The sequence below is a fragment of the Columba livia genome, chromosome 1, assembly GCF_036013475.1.
Source record: "Columba livia isolate bColLiv1 breed racing homer chromosome 1, bColLiv1.pat.W.v2, whole genome shotgun sequence".
NCBI lineage: Eukaryota > Metazoa > Chordata > Aves > Columbiformes > Columbidae > Columba > Columba livia.
The window spans coordinates 21881157-21903989 of record NC_088602.1 but is presented as its reverse complement, the minus strand read 5'-3'; the positions used below and the strand labels follow the sequence as shown (position 1 = coordinate 21903989).

The 22833-nt window shown below is 43.6% G+C and overlaps 1 protein-coding gene across 11 annotated transcripts in view; it reads left to right on the top strand.

Moving 5' to 3' along the window:
- Positions 1-22833, top strand: part of SPATA13 (spermatogenesis associated 13) — a 151895-nt gene that overhangs the window by 99462 nt on the left and 29600 nt on the right. For 7 of the 11 annotated variants that reach the window (XM_021286225.2, XM_021286224.2, XM_021286227.2 and 4 more), the window contains 3 exons: positions 3605-5401; positions 19040-19402; positions 22352-22496. In XM_021286225.2, coding sequence (XP_021141900.1) covers positions 3605-5401; positions 19040-19402; positions 22352-22496 — 2305 coding nt within the window. Of the gene's footprint in view, positions 1-1622; positions 1785-3604; positions 5402-5461; positions 16873-19039; positions 19403-22351; positions 22497-22833 lie in introns of those variants that run through there. The other 4 variants (XM_065050189.1, XM_065050193.1, XM_013366675.3 and 1 more) reach the window with 4 other exon arrangements.

Genomic DNA, 22833 nt, shown 5'->3' with positions numbered 1-22833 from the left:
TCAGACACTTCCTTTTCCCATGATTTGAAGCAGATAATTCTTGCCTGCACTTTGAGAACATCCTGCAGATAGATCATGAGCCATGGTCCATATAGACCCTAACATAGATCATGAGCCATGATCATGAGCCATGGTCCACATAGACCCTCTCTATATTGTGTCAGTGTTTCCAGTTCTAATGTCAATTTCTCTTTTGCTTTCCATGACCAACACTGTAAAGCAACCATTTTACCCTCTTATTTGAGTCATGCATCAAAACTAATTCCTTCTGTGGGATGTACCATAAAGCTGAGGTCAGCAAAACCTGGGCTGGTGGCAAGCTGTGCCTGCTGCAGCTGACTGCTGGAGAATCCTGTGGTCACTCCCAGAATTATTTTCTACCTCATTTGACCTACATCCCTTAAACCCATTTGTTTACCTCATCCCCTAACTACACCTTGCCTTTGAAAGTATGTCTATGTGGCTCTCCAGAGAAGTAATTACAGCTTGTACAGTCACACCAGTCTCAGAGGAGAGGCAGTGGCACTGATGGCCTTCGTTACTTCTTTAGAGTGTCTGTTCTGCGACAAAATCTGTGTTGTCCCATTTTAATTTTGCCTCTTATCTGAGGTACGTTAAAACATTTTTAGTTATGTCTACAGCACCAGTCCAAGTGTAGAAATATTTTCAGATAATAAATTGTTTGAGCAAGGGCTACCAGTTGTTATGGGGCTGTAAGACATGGTCTCACAAAATTTTCCTTGTAGTATATGAACACTGTTCAGATTGTGCATAAAAAGTTCGTGCTGTTAACTCTGAGGAACAGTGGCAAACCAAAAAGTTGTCCAGATTTGGGACTGAAAGACAGCTGAGAACCAAGCATGACTATCTGAAAGAGCTTGCTGATGGCAAGAACTTATTTTCCAGCATATATGTTTTTAAGCTTAATAAAGTAAGCCATGTTTAGGAAAATATGCTGATTTGTTCACCATTAAGAAATTTGTGTTTGACACCACAAACACAATGGGGTCCCAGCCCAATTTAAATACCAAATGAAAATACATTTTTACCTTCTGAATTGTTTTGTTACAGAATACATAACTAGCTACTAAGTATACTTTGCTGGGGTGAAAGAGAGCAACAAAAGACCTGAGGCTTTTTACAATTGGTTTGGGCTTACTAGGGGGGTCATTTATATCGTGTAAGGGAGTGTACCGTTTAACCCACAGATTATAGCTGGGAAAAGAAACTTGTGTTTGGGAAGGGGTGAGAACTGGTATGTGTTGGCCAATGCTGCACAAAGAGAAGCCTGTGCAAGGCCTGTGACATAAAACAAGGGTGAGCAGAGCAGACGTAAGGGAAAGTGAGCGGTGAGGCGATGCGGGGACAGCACGCGTGACATTTTGAAGGTACTAAACACGATCATCCTCGCGTGGCCGGGTGCCTGCTGCTCGGGCACCGCCGTCGCACACGCCGAACGGCGGGGAGGCTTCTTCCAGCAAGTGGCCGCGCTGGGGACCCGGCGGGAGCCACCTCGGCGCGGGCGGAGCAGCGCAGACCCTTCCCGGGGGGCAGGACCGAAGCCGCCGGCACGCTCCACGCACAGGCGGCCGGGGGAACTGGGGGATCCCGCCCCTCCCCGCCCCGCTGGGCAACCGCCCCCGGCCGGCGCTGCCCCTGTGCGCCGCGCTCCCCGCCCGCCCCCGCTCCCGCCCTCCGCCCCGCTGCGGCGGCCGCTGCCATAGCGATGCGGGAGCGGGCGGCAGGGACGGATTGCGGCGGCGGGGTCCCCCGGCTCCCCCCAGGTAAGGGCGCTGCTCCGGGAGTCGCCTCCCGACAGCATCGCGGGGAAGGTTGTTGTAGACTCCGTGCCGTGAGCTGATTTTTTAAAATCTCATTTCGTCGTGTTTGTTCTGCGTCTCTCCCACTCTCTTCTGCCTGCTCAGGTGCAGTTTCTCCCAAATCCGCTTTCTCTGCGAACTTTTTTACCGAGAGCAGCGTCTTATTCTCCATGTTGTTGTATATCCGCGTGGAACTTTGCGAGCGGTTCGAGAGCACAAGGGCCAAGGGCAGGCCGAGGTTTCGGTGCCCGGCGGGCTTTTGTCCGGGCCCTGGAGCCGTGGCGGCGGGGCAGGTTGGGCTCGGCTGGACTCAGCCTTGCAGCACGGCAGGCTCCCGCCGCGACTCTCTCAATGCGGAGGATTAAAAACAGCGGCGAGAGAGATTGCAGGCGTCTCGCTGAAGCACGAGAAAATCCTTTTATCCCCAGAGGGACAGAGGCTCGCAAAAGCCCCTTTAAAGTGCATTTAGGAGGGAGCAGCCCTGAAAGCAGTGGATACGAGCTCCAGAACTCCCTCGTCTCACGTGGTGGTTGGGGTTGCGGGATCTGCTGCCCCTGCCCGGGCCCGCTCGCTGCGCTGGTACCGCGATGAGAAACCCCGACAGGTTCCGGCATCTCCAGCGGGCTGCGGGGGCTCTGCCGCTGGATCCCCACCTCGACCGGCCCCCTCCTCTGGCCAGTGGCCACCCCGCTGGCCCTCGGAGGCCCCGCAGCTACTTGGGTGGGAAGGAGACAAAGAAGGAGCCGGGGCTACCTCTCTCCCTCAAGCACAGCTAGACATTTCGCTCTTCTCGTTTCACGGGGGATCCCTCTCCCCTCACCCTGGCAGTGGCAGGGTGGCCCTTGCGGAGAGAACCGTGCCATGACCTTCGTTTTTAAGGTGATGCCAGCTTTGATCTGGACATCTCAGTGGCCTTTGGTCCTTGTGTAGCATGGTGGTGCAAGGACCTGCCTGCTCAACAAAGAACCTCAGCTGGGGCAGGGGAGGGATGACCGGGGGTCCCAACGCAGCTTTCGCAAACACCGCAGCATGGCTTGGGCTGCTGGATCTCCTACTCTCAGCTGAGGGATTCCCTTGTACTACATGTTCCAGTAACAGAGACTTTGGTCACTTCCAAAGTCAAGTTTTCATTGTGCCATCATGACAGCATAGGGTGGCTTCTGGCTTCACATATTACTGAATCTCTTTTTCTTCACTAGGGAAAAATACTTTGCTGTGCACTTGATGTAACTTAAGTTTACCTGCTAGGGGACAGATAAGACAGTCAAGTGTTACGCAGCCTGCCGACAGCACCAAGTGTAGGAAAAAATGTGTGTGTTTTCCTCTTCTTTGCCTGCTGTTGGAGCATTAGGTGGTGCTTGGTGGACATGCTCTTTTTTGGGGATGAAAACTTCTCATATATCTTGGGACTCAGTGCCTGAGCGCTGTGAGCAGGATCACTGGATTGATGTTGCTGAGGGTTTCTCTCTCTAAATGTGTGCAGGGAATATATTTTGTGTTGTAAAGTAGGCATGATAGTCATACTGAATTTATTAGCTTACGAAGCATTAGAAAAACAAGTACATATTGAAATTATTTGGATCTCTTGAATTGCTAATGAATGCAATTATACTTCGAAGGAGTTATGAATCTCTCCTCACCACCACTGTAACACACCTTTGTTCAGCAAAGAACTCCTCTATTTCATGCATGCCTTTATTTCCTGCACTGAGACTCAAACTGCTTTTACCTGGGGACTTTGTAAGGAAATTTCTCTAATGATTGCTTTTGTTTTCCTGACGCAGGCAGTGCAGCCTGAGGAGCTGAGCTCACCCAGGCGATGTGAAAGCAAGACAAACCAAGGTGCAGCAGATGAAGAAGAGGCAACGAGGTCAGCTGATGGAGACAGCAGTGTCACTCTGAGCTACCCCAGCCTCAGTCTCCATGCGTACAGCATCGAGAACATGACAACGTTTCCAAATAGCTGTGGAAATGGCAGTGCCATTACTTGTGTAGTTATGGATAATAAAGTCTCCGTAAACCAAGGTACCTGTGTCAGTCATAATGGGGGATACAGCACCAGCAACAGTCATGAGGAGGACATTCAAGAGGATAAGCTCAACCCTTCCAAAATCATGCGCTTTTTCACCACCCCTCGTAAACGGGCTAATTCCAGCTCTGACAGGCCTCGTTCCCTGGTGTTGATGGGCAACTCGTCCACGTGGAATGCTTTGTCTTCTATCAAAAAAATGGGATCTTTCAAGAAATTGAAATCTTCAGTTCTCCAAGGAATTCAAACAAAGGAATGCTCAGACATCTTAAATGAGAACACTGTAGACAAACATGGCTCAAACGGGGAAGTGATGAGAGTTCAGACTAACAGGTATTCTTATTCAGGGCCTTTACATGATTTCCAGAACACAGTGGATGGTTTAGCTTCTGACTGCTCTGATGCGGAGGAGAGCGATGAGTCTTTCCTGAGGAATACTCATCGCTCACGCAGCATCCGGCGGGCTTATGGTGCTGGCCGCATAAACTTGCTAGACACGGATGAAGTTCAGAGTCATCACAACTGTACTAGGCCAACATCACCTGTCATTGCAGAGCCAAAGATCTGTGAAATTTTGGTGAAGGACTCTGAAAACAACAGGATCATTTATCGGAGAAGCAAAAGTTCAGATAATTTGAACTTTCTGAAAAAAAGCTCATTCAAACGGAAATCCACCTCAAACCTCACCGACCTCAAGGTTGGAAATGAAAAACAGATGCCAACAAGGGCTGTGAGTGTTACTTCTGCTGACTCAGAAAAGACTAGTGGGAATGCTGAGAGGAGATCCAAGCGATGGAAGAGCCCTATCAGGGCAAAAGATTTTGACCGAGTTTTGAAACTTGTCAGTAACGTTACAGATGTCGCATGGAAGAAGGATGCCTCTAAGAGCATGGCTCCTTCTCCCAGCGAGCAGTCCCAGAGAACAAGGTCAAACAGCAGACTGCACGATGACTACTCCCGCAGGGTTTCCAGCAGCACAGATCATGACAGAAAGAGATGCACCTCCCCAGTGTCTAGTCCAGACTCTTCCTTGCCAGGAACACCTTGTCTGCAAAGCCCCACGGTTGCGCAGGATAAAGAGGCTGAGATGAATGTAGCTGTTGCTGAAGACAGAAGCCTCAGGACGTCATCAGGTATCCCAGACTCTGATAGCTTATCACCCACACTGAATGACATTAGTCCATTTCCCAATGAAGTGTTTTATTCGGACTCAGATGAACCAAAAGCTACCCAGCAGTTTACGTATGAAGCTGAAAACCCTCACGCTCCAGTCAGGCCGACTACTCCAAAGCCTCAAAGTCCCACTGCAGAGAAGGTGAAGTGCAATATGAATTTCCAGTGCCCAAACCATCACAGCACATTGTCACTGAGCTCATCGGAGAGTGAGGAGAGGGTTGAGGTACCGGGGATGAAGCTCGGCAGGAATCCTGTTTGCTTCCAGGACTCTGTGCAAACTGTGTACTACGATGATGGAAATGAAGATAGTGGCATAAGCAGCCACTCTCAGCTGAGCCTCAATTTAGCCTCTGGTGCTGAAGAGAAAAAGGAAGAGGTAAGAAAGAAAGCAAAATCCTTTAGAAGGTGTATATATATCTATCCGGTTTTGTCTTTATTAATGCAAAACAATGCAAACAATGCAAAATAACCTGAATGCTAATGGCTACTGCAGCTTGTTATTGTTAAATATGCTGACAGCAATTATTTCCTTTAATATATTCTGTTTGGATGCTAACATCAAATTATTGTTTCTTTGTGCATTAATATCAAAGAAAGTTTCGGCAGCAAATCTATTTATGTATATTTTCAGGGGCAGCTTGTTGCCCCCTGCAGATATACCACCTTGTCATGTGGGCTTGTCAGATTTTACCAGCTTAGGCATGGTCTGGCTGTGTTTCCTTCCAAGCTGAAAGGTCTCTCAAGAGTCTGTGTATTTTAAAGTAGTGTTGATTCAGTGTAAACCACTTTGCCTGTGGAAGCCTCGCAGAACATGGTAGTACTTGTAGACCAGTGTGGCATGAAAGATACAGTATAGAGGTTTAAGCACTCAGTTGTATCTGATGTTTTCACTATGCAATCATGGCCATGCTCAGGGTTAGTTTATTTGCCTGCAAATTTACATGCTGGGCTGAGTGTGTTGCTACTAATGTTTTGGTGAAGACACCAGTGTTTTACTGCACCTAATGCATGATTTCCTACTCCCAGGAGATGGGTACGTGTATTGCAGCACCTCTGAGGTAAGTTCACTTAATAAGCCTGTGCCCTTGCCTAAAGTACTGTGTGAGCTGGCACTAGAGCAGTTGCAATGACGTGACAGTGTTGGTGAAGAGCTGTCAGACATATCCTGCACCTATCTGAGACAGTGTGGCTACCCTCAGCCCCGGCAATGTACAATAATGTGGTTTTGAGCTGCTCAGGGTAAGGCAGCAAAAAATGCTTTGCTGCTCATTGGGCAAAATACACCTGGGCAAAAACCCCTCTGTATCTGTATGAATATGGAAACTATTTACAAAATAAAGCTGAGGTATCTTTTAAGCCACCTCAGTTGGACTGAAAATATCTTACACCTTAGGTATGAGATAGACAAAGGCAATTGTTGCAGCTGCACAAATTTCAGCTTTACTTACAAAAAACTGACATGGTTTTTGCTGACTGACTGTAAATGGTTACAGAGCTTATCAGTATTGTCCTTCTGCAGGAGAAAAGTGTGTGTGTTTGCTGTAGTGCTTGCAGCTATGGTAGGACTGGCAAAATAAACCCAATACGTATAAATGTTGGGGCTCTGAGATTATTCCTGTTGTGGATTCCCAGATTTGCCACAACCATCCGACTTTTCCAAAGTTCTCACTTAAGATCGTGCTTTCCCACTGCAGAAGAGGCGTGAGCCCTAGTGTGGAGATGCATCAGTTGTATTTCTCAGGAATAAAATGAGAAGTAAAATTAATGCTACTGATCTACCATCTAGTGGTGATCTGTGATCACAACCCAAGAGAAATTCAGCTTGACCCTCCTCTTAGCTCCTGACAGACCAGTATAGTTTTTAAACGAAAATGTACATTGGGTGGATAAAAGTTACCACAGTTTTAATTTTAACACCGCATCCTGTTATTATCCAGCATGGAATTTAAACTTTCTCTTTATATTATAGCATATTTCAGGTTGGTTGTGAGTGCCTTTTAGTGCTTGCTTCAGTTGTGTACACACAGTGTGTGCACTGCTGGCAGCTCTGGGTCTGTGCAGTGCGCAGGCAGCAGGTGTGGGATGGAGCCCTGCAGGAGATGAAGGAAGTGGTGGCCAGGGGATGGACCCTTGGCTGCTGGGGCAGCAGTGAGGTCCTGTAGCCCCCTCACTGCTGTGAGTGCTGCCTTGAGCCCTCTGGGAATGGCAAGACAACTGGGCCCATCCACATGGTGCAGCTGCATCCAGACCTCTCTGCTGATCCAAAAATCAACATTTTTGAAGGTGGTAGCTGTGGATTGGAAGCAGGAGCTGTGCAGGGCAGGGTTTACTACTGTCTTACTATGCAAGGAATGTAAACTCTGTCTCTGCTTTTTTCCACGCCTGCTCCTCATCCCATACACAACCCTAAAGCTGTGGCACTCAGGGTGACTACAAACCAGGGAGAGTGGTGTGGTTTCTCCCTGACATTTCTTTGAAGGGTTTCATTGCTCATTTCCTCCTCCTTTACAGCATGCTTCCCTCAGCATGGAGCTAGCTTGGTACCGAAGATATTGTCTCTTTATGCCAGGTTATTTTTTAATTGGAGTTTATTCAGCCGGCAGGCACTTTTATGAATGCTGCATACTCACACAATGAGGTCATTGGGGTTTGAACTTTTGACTACAATTCACTTTTAACTCTACCTTACACCTCCATGTTACAGAACTGTACCCACCCAGAAAATTGTTCCTGTGACAGTCAGGTTCATTCTCAATAATTGTTTGCGATGTAATCATGAGCAATGTAAATCCTGAATTTTTAGGACTTTGAACCTTAAATACATTGTGTTGATGGACAAAGCTGCACAGTTTCCATATTTCATGCATTTTTGTTCTATGTGGATTTCATATAAAAGCCAGTATGTATTCCAGTACAACCACTACAATCTCTGTGGCTTGAAGACATATTTCAGTACAAAGCTTACGAGGCACTAAGTGGTCAGGCTTAAATGTGTTCTCCTTCAAGGGCTGGCTGCTGTAGTTGGAAGAAAAGCTAGTTTATTCCCTTACCCACTCATCTAGTAGATTAGTCAGCAAATTAGGTCTGTGGAACTTGTTAATCTCTTATTTTCCCAAACGTGGAAACTAAATGTTTCTACTCTGCATTTACCCAACACTGTAAAGCTGATTTTGCAGTATTCACACAAGGGCATCTATCCATTTACCTGAATTGATGTTTTGGAGGATTTTTTTCCTGACTGATTCAGGCTTGAGATCCTGTCACTTCTGTCACTTTGTTGGTTTCACCAAAATGCACGGTTTAGACTGAAGCAGGGGAGGTGTTTGGCCTCCTCAGTTGTCGGTCCTGCCGTAGGCTGCTTCCCAGGAAGAGCTAATTGAGTGCAGCCCGAATCCCTGCTGCAGCACTTCTGAAGCTGCAGAGGGGTGAGTCACCCAAACTGATCTGTGACAGCCCTTGCTTTCCCAGTCTGCTTTGTGCTCCTGTCGCTTACATTCAGTATGTTGCTTTTAAATAGCATCAAGAGATGATTAAGTACAAGTTTTTATTTGGACTGTTTTGCGTAGTGTTTACTGTCTTGAAAAAGAGCCCCATGTCGCTGTAAATAACAGAAACTTAAACTCTTTGCTTTGGACTGGCCTGTGTCAGTCACTAAGGCTACGTAAACAAGCACTCTTCTGAATTCGTTACAAAAAAAGACAAATCAAGTTATTTGACATTTCCCCTAGTCTTTCACAAGCTCTTAAAGCACCTGCTATTTAAGTTGCCATGCTGGCATCTGGCTTCACAGTACACCAGACTTTTTATTACTTTATGACTGTAAGTGAAAGATAAATTACAGTGAAGAGGTAACTCTGCTATAATGAGGGCTGAGTCACATTTTGTGTGCAAACTGTGTTTTAGGTGCTCTAAGACCTGTCTGTTGTCTTATTTATGTTCATGCCATGCAAAAGACAGTGTTCCAAATTCATCCACATCATGCAGTCCCCCACCACCAAGCTGCTGGCAGAGCTGAGCTGGTCTGTCCCGTACAGGTCACTGGGCTCTGAATATTAAGCACGGGTGGCTTAACTTGGGGACAGCTTATGGAGGAGAAGAGGAAAAAGAAGAGCTGCACGGGTGAGAATATGCAGAGGATTCAGCCTTGTCCTCAGTGTTCATCCTCCCCGTTTCTTGTTTCAGAGTGTCCTCACAGGGAAGGACCAAGGGCTGGTGCTTGGATGTGGCCGTGTTCAATACCCACAAGGAGCACGGAGCATCCAGGAGCTGAGGATGGGCCTCCTTGGCACCTACCACAAACTCCTGAGTGCTGTGGGGCTGGGCATGAGCACCCCTGCTGGGAGCTAGCTGGTTTGAACTCTCTGGACTCTTTTGGGGTTTATTCACCTGTGGTTCATCCACAGGCAATTAAGAGTGTAGCTTAATCTGTATAACTGAAAATGTGCTAAAATGTGAAGGATAATTAGGCAAAGTAAATAAGGAGGGAACTTCTTAAACTAGATTTACTTTTGTGGGGCTTGTAACTAGAAGCAAGGGCTCACCACTCTGGTGGCACTCTGGTCCTGCTGGCTACAGGGCCTGAGGACAGAGCAGCAGAGCACTGGAACAGGCTCTCAGAGCATCTCTGATGGCAAACTGAGGTTTCAATTAGACTGAACAACATTAGATTTTCACTAAACTGCCTGAGCCGTCCTGCACAAGTCAGGATACCTCACACAATGTCTTCACAGTTGCTCAAAGAGTGAATTCCAGGAGCACTTGCCCAGAGCTAAACCAGAAACCACTGTGCATTGCTACAAACTCAAGCTGCAGAACTGATCACTGAAATTATGCAGAAGGGAGTCCTCAAAAGACACAAATATTCTCCTGTTGCAGCACAAACTCTTCCTACTTGCTGCAGCAGAGGCGTCAGCCATTCAGTACAGCCTGTAATCTTTTATTGCTGTATCCTCTACTAGGAGGAAGAAAAACAAGGCGGTGGTGACAGTAAACCAAATTCTGGGTCAGGCTAAATTTTAGACTGAGTAATTCTGCAGTTCTGATTAACATTTGCCATTCCTGAAAACCAGGGTTATTGTCATCCCTGTGAAAGGGTTTGTGGATGCTGAAAGGGGGAGCTTGAAGGGACTCCACTGCAGTTCACAAGCTGTGCCCTATCCTTACGGCATTCATGCTCCTCTGCCTTTCTGGAGTGTCAGATGTCTGCTCTGTCTCTCCTCTGGCACCTCAGAGGCACTTCTCACCCTGGGATCAGGAGTAATAGTACCCTAGAGAGTGCAACAGCACTTCTGGCCGTGTCATTTGCTTTTTATATCGAGCATGGTGTTGAGTTGTCAGTGCTGAAAATCTGTCTCGATGCTAGCAGGTTGTGATGTCCAAATTGAGCAGAGGCAGCTGCAGAGTTTCCTTTCAGCTGCCTGCGTTTCCCCTTTCTGGCATCTGGAGGCTGCTGTGCTGCTCGTGGTAGTGGATGCTGAGCAGGATGCTGGGTGGGATGTTGGGCGGGATGCTGCAGCAGGCCAGCCCAGCGCTGGGGTAGACTGAGCACAGCGACCTTGGCTCTTCCTATTCCCAAGCTCAACCGCTGCAGCCTCACTCTTACTCCATGTACTAGGAAGTAATGATTTGCAGATGTAGAGTTGTGCAAGCTAGCTCCACCTCGCGCAGGCTCGAGTGTGTGACTGCTGCTGGGACCTGCTGGTGGCTGGGCTTGGGCTTTGGCAGGGATGATGAGGCTTTCCTCAGAAAGGGTGGAGAGAAGGAAGAGCCAGAGGGCCTCTGCCAGGAGAGACACTGAAGAGACACAAAGGCCTATGGCTTTTTATGTTTTTGCTTTGCTAGCATAAAGTTCCACTTCCAACCTGTGGTTGTCATCTGGCTTTTGAGGTTCTCCAGTGGATATTACAAAGCCTGGAAAAAGTTTCTTGTTTTGATAAATAAAAGGAAAATGGATTTTTTTCCTAGACCTGTTACTTGATCTAGGGTGTTCTGAGTTGATTTAGAAATTACTTTGGGATTTATTTAGGGATGATTAATGCCTATACATCTTCTAAAAAGAGGTAGAGGGTTTGAGTACTCCTTTATGTAGCATGTAGCATATGTAGCAAGCTACATATAAAAGTAGTACAAATAAAGTACTCCTTTATGTAGCATATGTAGCAAGCATGCTACATGCTTGCTGTTCCAGTTCAGATACTGAAGTAAAAAAGGGACAGGGTTGGAGCATCACCCAGCCATTCCCAAGTATCAGTCACCAGAAAACTAGTGGAAACAGTTTTCTGATTTGAGCACACTTGCAATTTTATATGAGTGATGAGATTATTCCTGCAAAGCAAATACATTTTCCGCAGACTCCCCTATGCCAGTCAGAAATGTTAGCTGATTTGGTTTTGGAAATAGTTTGGAAGAGAGGACGAAGGAAATCCTTGAGGCTGAAGAGCAGATTTGAGAATCATGAGATCCGCCTGTCATTTCCAGTTCAACCCTGTACTTCCTCTGTGATTTACATGACTTAACTGTTTTGTGTCTGCTCCTTATCTGCGAAACATGGATATGACTAAGGTGAACTTGCTAATCTTGGTAAGGCTTGTTGCTGAGAGGGAAAACATTATGCTTGTTGATTACGATAAGCACGTTTCAAGGATCAGGTTAAATGAAGCAAACCTGAATCAAAAATGGCTTAGAAATACATGGCCAAATTTTGTTTGTGGTTGTATCTATAAAGCCTGACCTTTTAATGCAGTTTTATAGGTCTGTTTGTTAGTTAAAACACTACAATTGCTTTGGTGTCAACCAATCCCAAGAGTAGAATTATATTCTTTTTTCCAATTTGTAAAACTTTAAAAATGAGTGTTTTACCACAGTAGTTATTGTTGCTAATGGGGATTGATTTTACTGTATTACCAGGCACAGTAATGCAATTTTCTTTTATTACAAAACAGTTTTTCCTATATTCATTGTAGGAGCTCATATAGCATAGTGCAGTGGTATTTCTTTAGGGGTCCACCTTTGACGCAGTGGTCTGCAAATTTTTAAACTGTGGGTCTGCCAGATTTTGGGTGGGGGGAAAGAAAAGCAGATTATCTTGCTATAACGTTTATAACTTCAAAGCACCTAAAACTTATATTTTGAATATGGTTGTACTATTTTGATTTCTTCTGCTTTGCTTATTTGTATAGCTTTAAATGCATATGTTCTCAAAGGTTTTATTTTGCAGTTGTTCACAGATTGTATTCTCCTGTCTTGCAGACCACTGGTCAAACGGCACTGCGCATGCGTGGGATAGATAATCAATGCATTCATTTGGGATCTTCTCAAAGGCTAATTAAAAAGAAATGGTGCTAGTAGCAGAGGAGGCAGAGGGATGTAGAGAAAAAGAATATAGTGCGATTTGCACCTAATTAGAAAGGAATAGATTAAAATTACTTTCCTGTAAGTGAACCGGACTAGTTTAATAATTTTGATAGAGGATGCAAACACAGACTGAATTGGTGCTACAGTAAAAGCAATTATTTCCACAGTTACTATTGCTGTGATGGTATCACTGTTGCAAACTGTCAGCCCGATGGATCAACAGGGAATCTCTAGGCCCTCATAAGACTTCGGGATCTTTTTATAAAATCTGGAAAGCAAGCAAGCAATACATATATTTTCTCTGGGAGGCTGTATTGTATCTGGAGTCTCATAATCTCTGTGTCTATCACAACAGCTTGCAAATAAAAATATTGATTGTGTCCATGAAACATAAAACAAACTTTTGACTTCAGTTAGTAGTGATGATAAATGAACTTCAACTAATGCCCCCCTACTTCTGTTTAGCAACAAGAAAACGTGCAAAGGTTACCTTTTATCATGTACCTGGGTGGGGACATGTCATTTGGACTTTTAATCTGTTAAGTGAAGGTGATAAAATAATTTATGATCACTAGGTCATGATCACTTGCTCTTTTATATTTTTACTACCTTACATGAATTGAAAAATCAATTCTAATATTACTACTGAGTTCCTAGCATTTGGCAGTTAATGTCAACTATTAAATAGTCACCAGTTGTAATATTGGCATAAAAATGTCATTGCTAGCATAAGAAGTTTGTACATTTTTTATATAGACTCCTAAACATACACAGAAATGCGTACGCATGTGATCAAAATACAGAGCTACCTATACAACATAGGGCAAACACCAGGATTTTTCCCTGTAAGTATTTCAGTTTCTGCTTTTAAGCCTTGTAATTTACAGAAGAACAATTGATTATCCATCACAAGTTTTCACTGAAAGTATGTAGTAATTGTGTTTTGAAACTTCTCAGCCTACTCAGGTTTTTTTTGTCATTTATTCTCAGGCAGAATGATTTTTTCCATTTATCACACCTTTTTATAAATTATATTTGGAAGTGAATATGCATTTCTTGTGAAGACATTAGCAGGAAGTTGGACTCAATGATCCTTATGAGTCCCTCCCAACTTGAGATATTCTATGATTCAATTATTAGATTTTTTATTATCTTCTTTCTCTGGATTAGAAAAAGGCAGCTGTAGTTAGCAAGGCTGCATTTCAGCCAGGCAGCTCAAAAATACAGAGATACCAAAAGAAGAAGCAATGCAAAATACCGTGGAGCTAAGAAAAAAAAAAGGGCAGAAGAGGGCCAGTTGGTCTAGTGAAAAACAGCTATAAAATACCCTCGAGCAGCATTTCCCCGGGGGTTTATGTGCAGCAGGAGGAGCAGCAAGAGCCTGTCGGGTGGGCCTGTGGCACAGCGCCGCGGGAAGGGAGGACGATGCTCTTTCCCCTGGAGAGCAGCAAACCTGAGGGTCCTTATCTAAGAGGCACCTACCTGTGACTTCCCAGCAGATTGCCACGTAGGGCTGTGAAATCCAAACATCAATAGGTACTCTGCAGCTCACAGGTGTTTGACTTTAAATGAAAATCAGCTTTTTGAAGTAGGGCTTTGAATAAGCTTGAAGAGCGTCTAACAGGCATGGCCTAGAGAAAAAGACACCCTGCAACCTTTCCTGTGTGGCAAGAGAAAAAACTTGCTAGAGATTTAAGTGTCCCCTGCCATACTTGTCTATAAGTACATGTTAGGAAGCATTGATTGTATCCGTGCATTTATAACATAAAAATAACATTTACAAAATCCAGATAGGTAATGGTAGGGGTAGAAATGCAGATTAGTGGGCAAGGAGCATCAATAATCTACACAGGCATTAGCATACGTATAGAGCTGTGATTTTATTTTCATTAGGGAGTTTATTGGCATAACTACATTAATAAAAACTTACCCAGGGATTGTTTTTTCTTCGCCAGCATGATGGCAATAGTATGTGAGCCCTTGCAAGCTCACAACAGCAGCAAGCTGACCAGCTGCAGGTTGTGTTGGGTCAGACTTACAGTTTAGACTTCTTCTGCAGTGGAGCATGTGGTCAGGTATAGGATGAAGTGTTATTCATGGTTGGTATAAATGTGCCAGCAAAAGTCCTGCCATGCAATTTCAGGTACTGGCAAATTTTGCCATTTCACTGATAAAAGTTGCATCCATATAAGTGACTCTTTATCAGTACTGTACAGATCAGATCTCATGCTCCATGGGTAGTGCTCCCTCTGAAGACAATTTTGGGTGTTGAATTTATCAAATACACACCATAGCCTGAGTTATAGTTGCAGAACCTGGCTCTCACCTGGCTGTAAAGACTAAGCTAAGATTTCACTGGTTAAACACCCGGTGCTGATGTTGCTTACATTGGTATTAATCAGTAACAGCGAATGCTGACAGCAGTCATGCGCCACTAGATTGTACCAATGCCAAGTCAAGATCAGTGACATCATGATTAAGTCCTTGAAGCTGTTGTGCCTGGATTGGGAAATCAGCGTGGGCCCAGGAAAAGGAGAGATTTGGTCTGTCTGGGCTCAGACTCCATGGTGGAGTTGGCTACTAGGGAGTAGGCTGGGAAAGCTCCCGCTGTAGCCAGGTCAGTGTGGTCAGGGGGCCCTGGGAAGCACACCCCAAACAGCACATCTGGAAGTGGCACCTAGAGCTGAGCCAAGTTATCTAAAAATAACTGTCAAGTGCAGTGAGGGGCAGGTATCCAAGACAGCTGTGCGTGGCTGGAAAGCACCTTGCAGGGAAGCTGCACCTTGCTGGAGTAGGAGATGGTGACCAAGCAGGGTTCCCCACAGCATTGGGGAACGTGGCTATAGTGCCATCTTACATCTATCTGCAATTGGTTTGTCACCTGATTCCTGCCCACAGTGCTGCCTGGCTGGCCTGCTCTGTAGGCTTGGCTGATGCTCCCGTTTGGGGGCTCAATTCAGTTACCTGAACATAAGCACCAAGCGCTGCTGGAGGTGCCCTGGCTGGTTCCCCCTCGTCTCTAGGGGCTGCCCCTGGATGGCCCACACCTCCCGTAGGTCTTGTGTCAAGGTCACAGAATGCATGGTACATGGAGCAATTCTAGATCCTTTAGGACATTTGAAATGGCCCCAAGTGCCAGTGTTGAGGCAACAAAATCTCAACCCAGATTTCTACAGGCTGCGGTGACAGCTTTAACATCTGGCTAACACACAAACATAACATTGCAGACATCAAAACTGAGATGTGGGAATCTGGACCCAAATCCCACCCTAAGAGCGACATATTACATGGGAACAATAGCAAATAAAAGTGTAGCCTGGATCAAAGTAAATATTCATTTTAAACAGTTGTATTTGCACATAGCTATTGTCAGGAAAAAAGGAAAATGATTGAAATATAACGATTTAACTAATATGCTGTCATAGGAATTTAGCTGTCCAGATAAAACAAATTCATTTGCATCAGTATAAATAAATAGATGTGTTTGTGTTTGCAGTCTCAGAAGAAACCTAACTGAGAATGCAACCTAAAGATAAGATGAATAATCTTGATTGCACAGGATTGGTGATCCTGTGCTGTTGCTATATTAGCAGGTGTGAATTCCAGAAAATGCAATGGGGATTCAGCTTAGACTTTTATTTCTCAGAAATATTGATGTTCCCTGAAATTTTTGACCAACACTTACAATACGTGACTCAGTGCATGACATTTTGATTTTCATCCTATATGCAGTGCCATGTATATCTCTGCTCATGTCTACAGATGTTACCAATAATAATTGTATAAACCTGATTTTATGTATAAAGGATTAAATCAAGAGAAGGCCATTTGAGGTCAGTGGTGCTGCACCAGTATAAAGCTGGTGACAGGTGGAACAAAATTTTTTCCTCAGAATGTTTTCGTTGGTGTCAAGAATCACACTTATGCTTAAGGGACTGCAATACTGGAGCCTATGAGTTGTATGCTGGATATTTTATTTCTAGTAGTAAGTGGTCACCTGATCAGGTCCCGCTTGGATAGGTCACTTAGAGGAATGTGAGGTTATCAGTCTGTTTTCCTCTGATTTTTGCTATGAGAGGATTACATTTTCTGTTTTATTAGTATTCCTCAATGCAGTTTATAGGTCTAAGCCTAAAAATACATGTCCTTCAGCATTGTTTATTGCACAGCAGAGATTAATCTCATTGTCATTGGGGTCAGTCACTACTTGTAGGTGGAGTGCTGCAGGAGAGCAGTCCTCTCTTTGCAAATGTTATTGCTCAAGATAAGGGTGGAAAAAGCAGATTAGGAGACAACACGTGACGTGTCCTTCCCTCAGTCTAAAAGTACAGGATCATGGGATAAACTTTGCCTGACTGGTTATGCAGAGAGCGTGCTCACGTTAGTAGCTCTTACGGACAAGATTTTGCAAAACAAAAACATAAAATGACCCTTGTGAGCTCCTTTCTCAGTCACTGCATATGTGGAGACCCTTTACCTGTGTCTGATTCTGAGGTAAGAACCTTATTTAACTTGTGATTTTGTTCTGCTGATCTCGGAGGGGCTGGTTTAAGAGGCAGGTTTGCTGAAGCTGTGTTGGTGCACCAGCCAGGGCGCCACTCTTGAATTATTTCCTCCTGCTATTAAAATGGCTGAATCTGCAGAGAAGCTGAAGCATACTTGAGTGACAGGTGTGATGCCATAAAAATCAAAATGTATGCAAGTGTTCTATTTAGAATGAATTTCATGCTGTAAGTGAAATAATTGAATGTAGAGCAATGTGCGACATTGATAATTTTTTATACCTTAATTGCAGTAATCATGTTAAAATGCTGACTATTTAATAACTCTGCCCACTAGTGGTTTCATACAGTGAAGCTGTCTTTCAGATAAAAACCAAAATCTGCCTACTCTATCAGGTGACCTTCTAAAAAAGGCTCATCAAAGTTTTACTGATCTGGTTGCAAATGGTAGGTGGAGAAGAAGGTGACAGAAGAGAAGTCCTCTTTCACTGTCATAATTATAAAACACCAGTTCTAGGCTGCATGGTTGCTCCAAATATGCAATACCTGAAATGTCTTTGTCTGGTCTGAAACAGATAAACAAAATGTAGCCAGAAACAGAAAAAATGATGCTTCTCTTTACTGGAAAGCTTATTACCTTGGAACATTCTCAGAAATGCACTTGGGTAGTCTAAAGTTATCCTAATAAAGAAGTAGACTGATTCTTTTACAAAAGGTCAGAATTTGTTTATAATTTGTATGAGAACTTGGGACAGCGTTCACTTGCTCAGCAGTGCTTTGGAGTTTGTCATTCACTCCAGGCGTTAGTGTGAGCTGCCACCCAGCCCAGAAACACTTGTCTTCCTCTCTCTGTTTCTTTTCTGTTCTTTATAGAAGAGCCAGGACAATCCAAGGAAATGCTGAGAATTTGGAAATTTGAGGGAAAGGTGATAATAAATTTTTATGTGCAGCATTTTTTCTCAAAATAAAAACTGCAGGGGTTTTCCTAGAGAAGTTTACAGCAGTATTACTTCAAATGCATTTAAACCCTTAAAAATGTTCCTTCTAACAAGTATTTTATTTGAAGTTATTTTATTTCCAAAATTGCAGTACCAGTACACTGATGACACCTGTAGGTATTAACCTCTGTGGGCCAGATGTGCTGTTAAGTAGGACAACATGCTCATTTTCCAATCTTCTTCTCAAGAAACATCAGTTTTTCCTGTATTTGTGTTGTAACGTGTCTCTGGTCCTACTCCAAATGACTATAACCTCCCTGAGCATATAGAAAATTAGCTTCTCCCTTCCCAAGTGGATGAGCTCGCTCACCCAATTCACATGTGGCTGCACAATCTCTGGATCTGACCCAAGTGAGAGTGGGAGTGAGCACACGGAGGCAACGCCGCTGCCCACTTTGGTATCGGCTCACAGTTACCTGGGATCAGTGAGCAGTCAGACTGCAGCCTTACTGTTTGTTTTCATCACTGGGTAGAAGTAAAGCAGAGGAATATCACAGAATCATAGAACAGCTTAGGTTGGAATGGATCTTTGAAGATCATCTAGTCCAACTCCCCTGCCATGGGCAGGGACATCTTCAACTAGATCAGGTTGCTCAAAGCCTCATCAAGCCTGACCTTGAACACTTCCAGGGAAGGGACAGCCACAGCTTTCTGTTCCAGTGTCTCACCACCCTCACTGTAAAGAATTTCTTCCTTATATCCAATCTAAATCTACCCTCTTGCAGTTTGAAACCATTGTTGTGTGTACTGTCACTGCAGGCTTTGGTGAAAAGTCAAGACCTAAAGAGTGCTGGTGGAATTTCTTTCAGTGGTGTTAGATGTAGCATCCTACTTGTGCATGGGAACAAGTGCTGTGAGTGCCAGAGCTGTCTTTTCAAGACATTGTCCTGTGAATTCAGTGTTTATGATAGGGCTTGTCTGTACTGGTGAGGTAATAGGTAAGGTTTTAGTGTTATTAGTCACGTTTGCCTAAGAGGTGCTGCTAGTTGGGTGTTAACCTTACCAAGCACTCAGTTCTTCCTGAACTGTCAGTTGCATTTGTTGTATTTATGGTAATGCTTTCTTTTTAGCAATGTTAAGTTGATCTGCCGTATGAAAAACTCTCAAATTAATTGTATCAGAAAATTCTGTCGCTTATTTGACTTGTTCACATTTAAAAAGGTTGTTTCTGATGACCACTGGAAGAAGTCCTCATGCCAGGATGAAGAAAAGACAGACACACAAAGGGTCGCACCCAGGAGATGGGGCTCTGGAAAAAGATCTCGGCCCAGACCTCTCTCAGACTATGGCCAAATGTCGATCAGAAGTCTCTCTATACCAGAAGATACAGTTGCATTGGAGTCTCAGAAGACAGACTGCACAGATGGAGAAAATCATCCAGGACTGGCTTCCGTCAGGTCTGCGATCCAAAGCAATACAGTAGGCTACCACAGAGGGCGAAAAAGAAGACCCATCTCTGTAATAGGTGGGGTCAATTTCTATGGCAGCGGTCCAGCAGAAGAGATAGAAGGTCTGCTGACACAAGTAAGATAAGAGATGTGCTCTCTGCAAACTGCAAAAGACCCTTTCACTTCCTTGTCTCTATCTTCAGCCTAGAAAATAGAACGAATGCTTCCTTCTCTTCCTTCCCTTTTGTCAAGCTGACATCACGTACTTACAATTCTGCTTTCCTGGTCACTAATTACTTTGTCTTGTTAAAAACAAAACAGCATGGAATAAAACTGATAATCTTTTCCATATTGTAAATTAACCTTATTTTTTATTGGAATGGCTGTTATGTCGCGTGTTGGTGTATATGAGCTGATTTGTGTGTAATACAGCTGTGTGGTTAGTCACCTTACAGGGTGTAGGGCCTGAGGAACAGACGAATACAAACAAGAGGATAGTAAAACATTTTTTATTCATAATTTCAAATTATCCAAAAGCAGGCCTGTTCAAAATCTGCAGCATTAGCTGTGCTGTTCAAAATCTTTGTATTGGCATAGCACTGATACTTAATAAGGAAGTAGCTTTAGAAACTTGGTAATAAATGAAGGAATTATTGAAATAAAGAGTCTAAGAAAATGGTCAATATGGAAAAAAAAAGCCTGTAAGAAAATAGCAAGTGATATAAAAAAAGTCTGAAACATAAAACCAGCTCCTTTTTCTGTGCAGGTAGTCCTGAGCAGGTACAGTGGTACTGTTCTGATGGTGGTGGTGGCCCCATCTTGTAGTTGGTTACAGAGCTTCAGCCTCATGGGCTTTAGTAGTACTGCACTGAGCAGGTGTTTTCCACTCTCCAGAAAGGCTGGAGGACTCCTGTGTAAAGCAATTGTCAAGCTGATAAAGCAACAGAAAAAAGGAAAAACAAACAAACAAACAAACAAAAACAACAAAAGAAAGAAGTAGCATTTACATCCTCAAAAAATGTATTCCCAGTGGTTATTAATGAAATTTGAATTCTCTTAATCTTTCTCATGCCACTCGGTCTCTTGCTGGGAAGTTCAATGCAGTGTCATTTATGGGTGCAATACTCCCCCAACTGAAATAAAATGCAGACACAATGGCAGGATTTTAAGTCTCCCGTGAAAAGCAATTTTTAGCATGAACATTGTTATTGCATAATGCATATTTTTTCTTTATAATTCCCCGATGAAAAAATGCATCCTGAAGTCTCTAGCAGCAAAACTTCAACTGAAGCCAGTAAGTGTTTTCCCCAGGCAAAGGCAGTAATTTCAAACCTCGTATAACTGGGATATTTTAAAATTAATCTTATCACTACTTAGCTTGGAGGACAAAAAGAAAAGAGTTATTGTTAAAAATTCTAGGCCATCTTACTCTAATAGATGTATTTCAAGTGATACTGAATATCAGCAACCCAAATAATCCTTGGTGTACCGTGGAAGTTATTGAACGCTCTCCAAGCTCTTCATTTACTGCTGAAGACAAATTGATCTCTCCAAAACCTTGCTCACATCAGGTTATTAATGAAGGAATATGCATCAAGGCAGCCATTTGAGTTAACTCTTTCCATGCTCTGATGCTGCTGCGAGGGCTGGCTCGGGTTAAAGGAGCACCGTGCCAGATCACTGTGGTCAAGACCAAAACTATGGAGCGTTCCCAAGCGGGGCACGTTTCTAACCCAAATGATGGCCTTCCTGAGCCTGCCACCGAGTAACAACAGCACATCCTTGCCTGTCCAGCGAAGGGATCCGGACTGAAGACTTACACAAAAATTTTAATTGCCCATAAATAAATAGCTTTGTTGCTATATGCTGTTTGCATATAGTAACTGACATTACTTCTATTAGCTGTTTGATGCAATATAGCTGACTTACTTTTTGTGTTGTTATTCAGTGGTAGGATCCTGATTTATTGCTAAAGCACAGAAGAAATGGGGTTTAAAGGTGAGGTTGTAGTTAAATCATATTCAACATGCATGGAAGTTTTTGACAGTCATATTAGAAGGTAAATTAGTAGCTGGAATGTAAAAAAGGACTAATGAAGCAGGAATACATGTGCTAGAAGTATTTTATGAGGGGCTTTCAAAGACTGATGTTTGCCTTGCTGATTTTTTTCTTAAAAGCTTTGAAAAGCACAGGAATATTTGAAGAGTGTAGTGCTCATCCCTTCTTTGTTGTGTGTTGTTTTGGTCTGACAGCTTAGGTGTGAAGAAATGTTTTCAAACAACACTAAATCTTTGGTTTCATAGTAGTGTCAAGAGGTTACAAAAAATCCAACTCTGATCTTCTGGGTTACTTGGTAGAAGGTCCTATGAGAAGTAACAACTGAAAGATAAGAGAAGATGTAAAGACAAGTTTCTGTGAGGCTTGTCTGCTGAGGTCTGGCTGTTTAATGTTGAATGTCTATGCAAGTTCATTCAGCCTGGCTAATGTGGAGTTGTTCAGGGTTGACATAAAATTAAACTCAATTTGCAGACAAAAGGGGTAGGTTCTCTAGTCATAATTAAGCAAATGAATGATTTAACTAAAGAATATGGCTTCTAGATAAAGTTATGAGTGAACTTGATATTAACTCTTATTAATGAGACTCTTGGGATCTTCAGAGCAGAGGATCATTTAGCCAATTATTTTGCCTTGTAAAATACACTTATTTTACTTAAAAGCAATACATTTGTTTGAAGAAAGCAGGTGTCCCAGGAAATGAGCACAACTTCCAGCTGTTGCATTGTGCAGGCTGTTCTCAAAGCAGTGTAGATCCCAGAACATTACAAGATGAAAATTATAGCGTGTGTCTGATCATAGCAGAAGGCTGTGGAGTTTTTAATGTAACTGAGAACTATAATGTAATAAAATATTTTCTGTAATGCTGGTGGACATGGTATGCAGTGTTTAAGCAATGTCACTTCAAAGTAGGGGATATTACTGGCTCTGTAATTAGCTGGACTAGCTGAAGAAACCTCATACCTGAGTTTTGCTCAGTTGGACTTGCTGGTAGCTTTACTAATACTGGATTTTCCTGTTTTCTCTGTAGCCTGCAACACGGCCACCTGTTCCAGCACACCAGGTCCCCCCTTACAAAGCTGTTTCCGCCAGGTTCCGGCCCCTCACCTTTTCACAAAGTACCCCCATTGGCCTGGACCGGGTGGGACGAAGGCGGCAGATGAGAACATCCAATGGTAAGATGGGCAAGTGTTTTTAATTTTCTAGATCTCAACTTCTTACTCCAGCTTGATCGGGAAGTAGATTATACCATGGAACACAAAAGGGTACAAGTTAACTCCCTGACAAAGTATTACCCAGCTCAGTTGCTTTGTTTTGCTAGTTTCTCATTAGTAGCTGCTGTATTCATGTAAAACTTGCATTTCACATGTACTGTTTGACATTGCTATGGTTTATTCTTCTGTACCACTTCCATTCCTGTATTTTCCATTCGCTGTTCACATACTTGCCTGAAGATAATAAGAGATTGTGAAGGAAATAAGGTCTAATATGCTTGAGTTCATACCCAAACCA